Consider the following 7,387-nt stretch of genomic DNA (forward strand, 5'->3'; position numbering starts at 1 on the left):
AATGCTAAACACTTGCTGGAAATCTCCACTGAGCAATTGCAGTAGCTTTTCCTAAGCCTGTTGATTGAACAAATTTTAGGCTGGCACACAAAAGCCTAGTGAACCCATTCATGACTATTATAATTGACTCCACAAATTGTCTTTAAATTCTGGTCTTCCCTTAGATGCTGAATCCACCTAGGTAGCATTTAACTCTATATTCATTAATGGGTTGAACCTGATCCTTCTCCTTTAGGAAAAGGACCAGAGGTGAATGGGAAACTCTGTTCACTCCAGATTCAGTCAATGTGGCAAACCAGCTTGCATACATCCTACATGCATCACCCAAAAAAGACTGATAAAATTCTTAAAATTCTTATTTTTTTAAATTTTTTAAATGTTTTCATTATTTTTGAGAGAGACAGAGTACGAGTGAGAATGGGCAGAGAGAGAAGGAGACACAGAATCCAAAGCAGGATCCAGACTCTGAGCTGTCAGCACAGAGCCCAATGCGGGGCTTGAACTTGTGAACCATGAGATCATGACCTGAAGTCGGAAGGTAACTGACTCAGCCACCTAGGTGCCCCCAAAATTCTTAAAATTCTTGATTTTCATCTCCAACAAATGAAGGACCCTAAACAAAACCAAAAACCTAGTTTTTACTATTTGCAAAGAGCTAGGGCATTGGGGGGAAAAATCTGTTACCAGCTTAAGTGCTCCAGGCACCTTCAGCCGGGTAGCCAATATTCCCAGTGTCCTCCTAATTCCCAACAACAGGATTCCGATGAGTTCGAGGCTCTTCCCAGTCTCCCCTCTTAATCAACTCAGAGAAACCACTCACCTGCTCGTGCTCTTTCTCTTACAAAATAAAGATTGAGAATGCAGCTGTCTTTATTGACACCAGACATACACTCTTAGTGCTCAATCCCACTGCTAAAAACAGCCCCTGCCCTGGAGTACTAAAATGGTTCTAATGGGGGGTGGGGAGTCTCTAATAAGCCTCAACAGGTTTATAACACAGTCGCTGAACCTACTTCCTTTAGTCTAAGGGCTCTGATACACATACCTTTCTCCTTAGTTGCTGTGCTGCTCTTCATTTATTGGGCTGAGATTTCTTAGAAAAATATACCAGAGTTCCTTTCTCCCAAAAGGAGAAATAATACTAGAATTTGACCATAGTAATAAAAATAGGCAGCCAGGTAAATTAAATGACCCTTTGACACCCTCAATTCGCTGAGTCTGATAGCACTATAGCCGAGTCTGAGGACACTGATGATTTATCCCTGTCGGATCCATCCTCTGTGGGCGACATCTTCAACAGATACTGGCAGCATCCACAGTATACCCCCCATCAAAATTCAAATAGATTCCTCAAAACATCCCCCTAAATTTAATGAATATCCTATAAATAAAGAAGCCTTTCAAGGCATCAAGCTCATAGATTACAAAGCTCAAGGCCCCATTATCCCCTGTACCAGTCCCTTTAATACACCTATTTTACCTATGAGAAAACCCAGTAGCCAAGGATGGTTTGTCTAGGACCTCTGGGCAATAAATGACAGTCATCCCTCGGCACCCTGTTGTTCTTAACCCATATCCTGACAACCATTCCCACCGGATGCAAATTTTTCACTGTAGTCGATCTATGCAGTGCATTCTTTAGTATTCCAGTTGCTTTCACTTGGGAAGAATGGAAATACACCAGGACAGTAATGCCCCACCCAGAGTTTCAAAGGGTCCTTCTTACTTTTCACAAACCTTAGAAGCGGATTTGAATGGTAGGTTTTCTGCAGTCTCTATCTACTTTGTTACAATACCTAGAGGATTTGCTCCTCTGCTCCTTTTTTAATGTTTATTTTCGAAACACAGAACATGACCAGGAGAAGGGGGGAGAGAGAGAGAGAGGGAGGGAGACAGAATCCGAAGCAGGCTTCAGGCTCTGAGCTATCAGCACGGAGCCCTACGTGGGGTTCGAACCCATTAACCATGAGATTATGACCTGAGCTGAAGTTGGATGCTTAACTGACTGAGCTACCCAGGCGTCCCTCTCTGCTCCTCTTCTTAAACCACTTAACAGGAAGACAGTATCCACCTGTTAAAAACTTTTGCCCTTAAAGGGAAATAAAGACTCTAAAGAAAAATTGCTATTTGCTCAAACTCAGGTTTGATACTTAGGGCATCTGACCTCAGAACATTTGGATCCAGAGAGACTTCATGGCTTTCCAAACTTTCCAAAACCTAAAACTAAGTGCCAAAAATGAGTTTTTCTTGAACTGGTTGGCTACTGTCAAAACTGGATTCCAAACTTCTCTCTTCTGGCTCAATCTCTATATGTTTTACTAAAAAATATAAAACCTCACCCTATTATTTGGAAAAATCAGAAAGACTTGCTTTGGGGACTTTAAAGAAAAGCCTATTAAACCCACCTGCGCTCAGACATCCTAATTATCAACTTTCCTTTTTCCTCTTTGTATGGGAGATGGGAGAGAATACCCTTGGGATTACTCACCCAAAAACACAGGGTATTACAACCAACAATTTGACCCTGTGGCACAGGGATATCACCTCGCTTCAGAGACATTCCTGCCACTGACAAAATAATCATGGAATCCCTTTCAAGCATCCTTGTATTTTGGCCGGGGGCAAAACTTCAAACATTTATACTGAGAGCTGGTATGCCCTTGGGATAGCTCATGACTTTGGATTATGGAAACAAGGTTTCATTACCTCCAAGAGGGATAAAATTTAAAATGGCTCTTATTTCCAAAATTTGTTATATACCACACTTTTGCTGGCTACTTTATTATTAAGGTTCCTGGCCATTCCAGAGTCAACTCTCTGGGGGCCAAAGAAAACCTTCTCATTGATATTTCTGCCCAAAACACCACTCTCAAAGAAACTAATAACCAGACTCCTGTTATGGTCCAAAGAGATGTTCTGCCAAATGATAATTCAGAAAGACGACATCCAACAATTGCCTCAGAAAGGGAAAAATATTGGAAATCTAGTCATTGTTGGTTCAATAAGGAGAGCCCTGGTTTGGACCAAATAAATATCTGGCCCTACTAGAAATTCTAAAGTTCTTATACTTACCACTATACATGCATTAAACCATCGTGGTCTACTGACAATAATGGCATTCATGAACCAATACTGGTGGGGAAGTGTTAATGAGGTTGCAACAAGTGCCTACGTCACTTGCCCCACCTGTCTAAAACAGAACCCAGAGAAACCTGTCTGCACAAATGGATTTCATATAGCTTTCCCACTACATGAATAGAAACATGTTTTAGTAATGGTCTATATGTGTTCTCACGGGACTGAAGCTTTCCCTTCTAGACAGGCTGCTGCTGCTTCTCTGTTAGAAAAAATTATCCCTAACTGGGGAACCCTCTCAAACTTCATAGTGATTGGGAACCTATTTTACTGGTCAGGTGCTTTGACAAGTGTGTGCTGTTTGGCCAGTTTTACAACACTGGCATGGTGCAGATTGTCCTCAATCCTCAGGGTTACTTGAACATATTAACAATACTGTTAACACTCAACTTGTAAAAATTTGTACAGATCCTAAAATACCTTGGCCCAAAGCACTGCCATTGGTTCCTCTAAATCTTGGCTCCACCCCTTTGAAACTCCTAGACTGTCACCGTTTGAGATCGTCACAGATGCCCAATCCACTTGGCCCCTGTACCTCCTTTGACCTACAGTAGATAAAAGAGGAGATATACTTCAAGACTGCAAGGGTCTAACTACTTCCATGAAAAATAACCATGCTTTAGTAGAGTGATCTTTTTCAAAGTGCATTCCTGGAAGACAGCAACCTTAAGCATCGTATCTTGCAAGCTGGAAACTGCAACAGGCACCTCCACAAAGACTATTCGGTCTTGCTGAAAAGGCTCTTATCAAGAACTGCTAATCCTGATGGCACCAAACTCCAAGGAATAGGCTCTTGGATTCACATGAATCCAAGGAGAAATCACCAAACCCTACCAGACCTGCACACCATCTGGTAACCTGCAACGAAAGTAGAGGACAATTGACAATACAGCTTTTTCAACATACCGGGACCAGGCCTATATACCTTTTCCTCACTGATTGCTTCTACCAGCTCTTTCGTAGAAAGGAAATGCTCTAGGGGCACCTGGGTAGCTCAGTGGGTTAAGCATCCAACTTCACTCAGGTTATGATCTCACCTTCATGAGTTCGAGCCCTGCATTGGGCTCTGTGCTGACAGTTCAGAGCCTGGATCCTGCTTCAGATTCTGTGTCTCCCTCTCTCTCTTGTCTCTCCCCCACTCATGCTCTGTCTCTGTCTCAAAAATAAACACTAAAAAAATAAAAATTAAAGAAAGGAAATGCTCTTGTGCACATTTCCCAAAACTTTGTGAAAGGGAGAAAACCTCTTCTCTTGATTAGGCCTTTGAGCAACAGCCTCATCATGATCCCAGGACAAATTAAATTTTCACTTGCTTTTTCTGAAGGGCTGGGTTGAAGGTTCAGAATTCATCTTTCATCTGATTCTGAATTCTTATCCAAATTCATGGTTTCTGAATTTGCAACCTTACAGGCTTTATCACTAGATAAGATTTATTTTCAAATGGTTTCTTTGAGATAACAACACTGTTTTAATACATCTTTGAAGTTTCACTAGTTTTGCAAAAAGTTCATTAGTTATTGCCTCATGTTTTTACCTGCACGGAATCTTCTCAAATGCACTTGGTTAATTCTTACGGTATTCACTATTTTGCTTTCTTGGCTACTATAGGTAAGGACTTCCAGGAGGCATACATGACTCCAATGGACCCCATAGGGAGAACTTTTTTCCCCTAAATTGGAATTAAGTGCCAATAAACACTTTCAGCTGGATACTTTCTGACCTAGGGTCCCGGATCGGAAGCATCATACAATTTCAAAGTTATGTTCCTTCTTCTGTTTTTCCCTAATTGTTTTTTTGTATTTAGTTGCCTGTCAAACTTTTATAAAAATGACGTACCCAATTAGGAGAGGATCTCCAATACTTAAGGTCTTGAAATGATACAGACTTTAGATGGAAAGTGCCTCAGAGTTCCACCTCCTAACCTTGCCTGTTAGTCAAATGTGGCCTTACGTGGTTTCCAACAGTTATGTACTTTCCCTCCTATGTAGGGACAAGACAATCAGGAAAGATCCTTTCTGGCACTGAGGGACAAAACCACTAAATATGAAAAACCTGACTTTTGGTCAGCAATGCTTTCAAGGAAAGATTGTGATCAAAATGATGAAATGGGAGTATTAGAGAGAAACCTCACTAAAGTGGACTGGGGGTATGGGAAGCTGTACCACTCAACGTCAATTACAGAATCATCAATTACAGGCCCCAACAGAGAAAGAAGGTACATTGCATCTCCTACAAGAAATTGACTAGTCCTGCAACTCAGCCAAAGAGAAACTGTCATCACACTGGGTTCCTGCTTTTCTCCAAAGGACTTTTGTTCCAAACCACCCCTCCATGCTTTTTCCTTCTGCATAAAATAATGTTCCTCTCCTTTGTTAGACTTCCCTATGCCATATTTTGCTTGTCCCTATTTGCAATTCTTTATTATTCCCGAATAAATCCATTTTCTGCTGGTAAAATAACTTTTATTTTTAAGGTTAACAGGTACAAACTTTCAGTTATAAAATAAGTCATGGGAATGTAATGTATAGCATGGTGGCTACAGTGAAGAGTGCTGTATTGCATATTTGAAAGTTGCTAAGAAATGTTAAAAGTTCAACACAAGAAAAAAAACCTTTTGGATACATGTCAGGTGATGGATGTTAACTAGACTTATTGGTGTGATCATTTCGCGATTCAAACACTGAATGTTATGTTGTACACCTGAAATCCCGAAATTAATATGTTGTTAATTACATCTCAATTAAAAAAACTTTTTCTATCTTTTTATATGCAACGTGGTACCAGGTGATGGGGAGTCTCTTTTTAGTTCCATAAGCTGTTTCTTTGAACGGACAAAAGCAACGGGAGTTAAAAGTTCATCCTAACCAATGAAAGGAACTTCCAAATTCTGTTTAACCTCTAGAATACTAAGAGCAAAATTCAATAGCTACAACTTTTGTTTCTGCAAAGTGACATGAACTAATTTCAGTGGAGGAGATTCGGGAAGAAACAACTTGGGGGAAGCTACCCTCTCCACAGGAAGCTCATCACTGGTGTTATTACGACACTAGGTGCTTCCAATACGTTTCCTAAAAAGAACTGCCCCACATCAATGGAATTGCCTGCATTAAACCCCACACTCCAGCTCCTATTCCTCTTTTTCTTAAATGTGAATGAGATCCAGACGAATTAAACAGAGGCCCTGAAGTCTGAGAAACCGTAGGTGAGGTAAAGTATGAACTGCGAGGAAAAGGAATTGCAAGTGAGTGCCGCGCACGGGGTAGCCAGAGTGGAGGGGATGCTCCAGCGCCCAGCACGAGGGCGCCCCAGCAGCAGAGAGGGAGCTAGAGGGCCGGCAGACGGCGAGACCGGGCCCGAGAGACCCCGCCGATCCTCCCTCCGCGCTGGGCTCGGCAGAGGGGCCGGCCCGCACCCACCTGGCCTCCAGCAGCAGCGGGGTCTCGGGCCACTTCGCGGCCAAGTGGGCCGTCACCGACTTGGACGCCGAGGCCGTCCGGGCGTCGAGCAGGGAGAAGCACAGCGCCGTGGAGCCCAGGAGCAGCCGCACCACGTCCGTGGCCTTTGCCATGGCGCGGAGAGAGAAGCGCTAGCCCCTCGTACCCGGAGCCCACAGCCCGCAGCCGCCACGGCACAGCCGGCTCCTCTGGCCGCGCGGCCGCCCACTTCCGGTGGGGGGAGCTCCAGTCCGTTACTCGGAGCCGGGGCCTGGCCGGCACGGAGCGCATGCGCGTCCCGCTCTGGGGCTGTCCCGGGAGCCCCCCGGGGCTGGATCCTGGAGCCACGTATGTGCGGGCGGTGCCGGAACCTGCGGCGGCGTGGCTGATGCTCCGGCGGGTCCGCGATCCGACCCCCTGTTATCGCGCAGGGGCTGTGGGACACCGGGAGGGGAAGCTAGCTCCCGGAGGCCAAACTGGGATTGCGGCCGACTGAGGCTGGGTGGAGATACCAAAAACTGGAAGCAAAGGCAGACACCGGCGTGGCTTTTACCCATGTTTTCGCAGGCGGAAAATAAGGCCCATCCAAGTTCAGTTGTCTACGGGCTTCTAAATTTTATAGCATATTAAAGCCACCTGGTAGAGCTTTTCGAAAGCCCGATGCCCAATCGTATTTAACTCTCCCCAGCCCCCAGGTGACTGAATGTGCAATCTTGTTCGGAAACCAGTGACATCACCTGGAGCTCTTGTTAAAACATAGGGTGTTGGGCCTCATCCTAGTGTTTCTAATTCAGTAGATCTGGTGTGGGGGGCAGGGA

The 7,387-nt window shown here is 44.2% G+C and overlaps 1 protein-coding gene across 3 annotated transcripts in view; it reads right to left on the reverse strand.

Moving 5' to 3' along the window:
* Positions 1 to 6,783, reverse strand: part of UGGT2 (UDP-glucose glycoprotein glucosyltransferase 2) — a 198,263-nt gene extending 191,480 nt beyond the window's left edge. For all 3 annotated transcript variants that reach the window (XM_042979427.1, XM_042979424.1, XM_042979435.1), the window contains exon 1: positions 6,552 to 6,783. In XM_042979427.1, coding sequence (XP_042835361.1) covers positions 6,552 to 6,703 — 152 coding nt within the window. In that variant the 5' untranslated portion in view covers positions 6,704 to 6,783. The remainder of the gene's footprint in view (positions 1 to 6,551) is intronic.
* Positions 6,784 to 7,387: the final 604 nt, after the last annotated feature.

Source organism: Panthera tigris, chromosome A1, assembly GCF_018350195.1.
Source record: "Panthera tigris isolate Pti1 chromosome A1, P.tigris_Pti1_mat1.1, whole genome shotgun sequence".
NCBI lineage: Eukaryota > Metazoa > Chordata > Mammalia > Carnivora > Felidae > Panthera > Panthera tigris.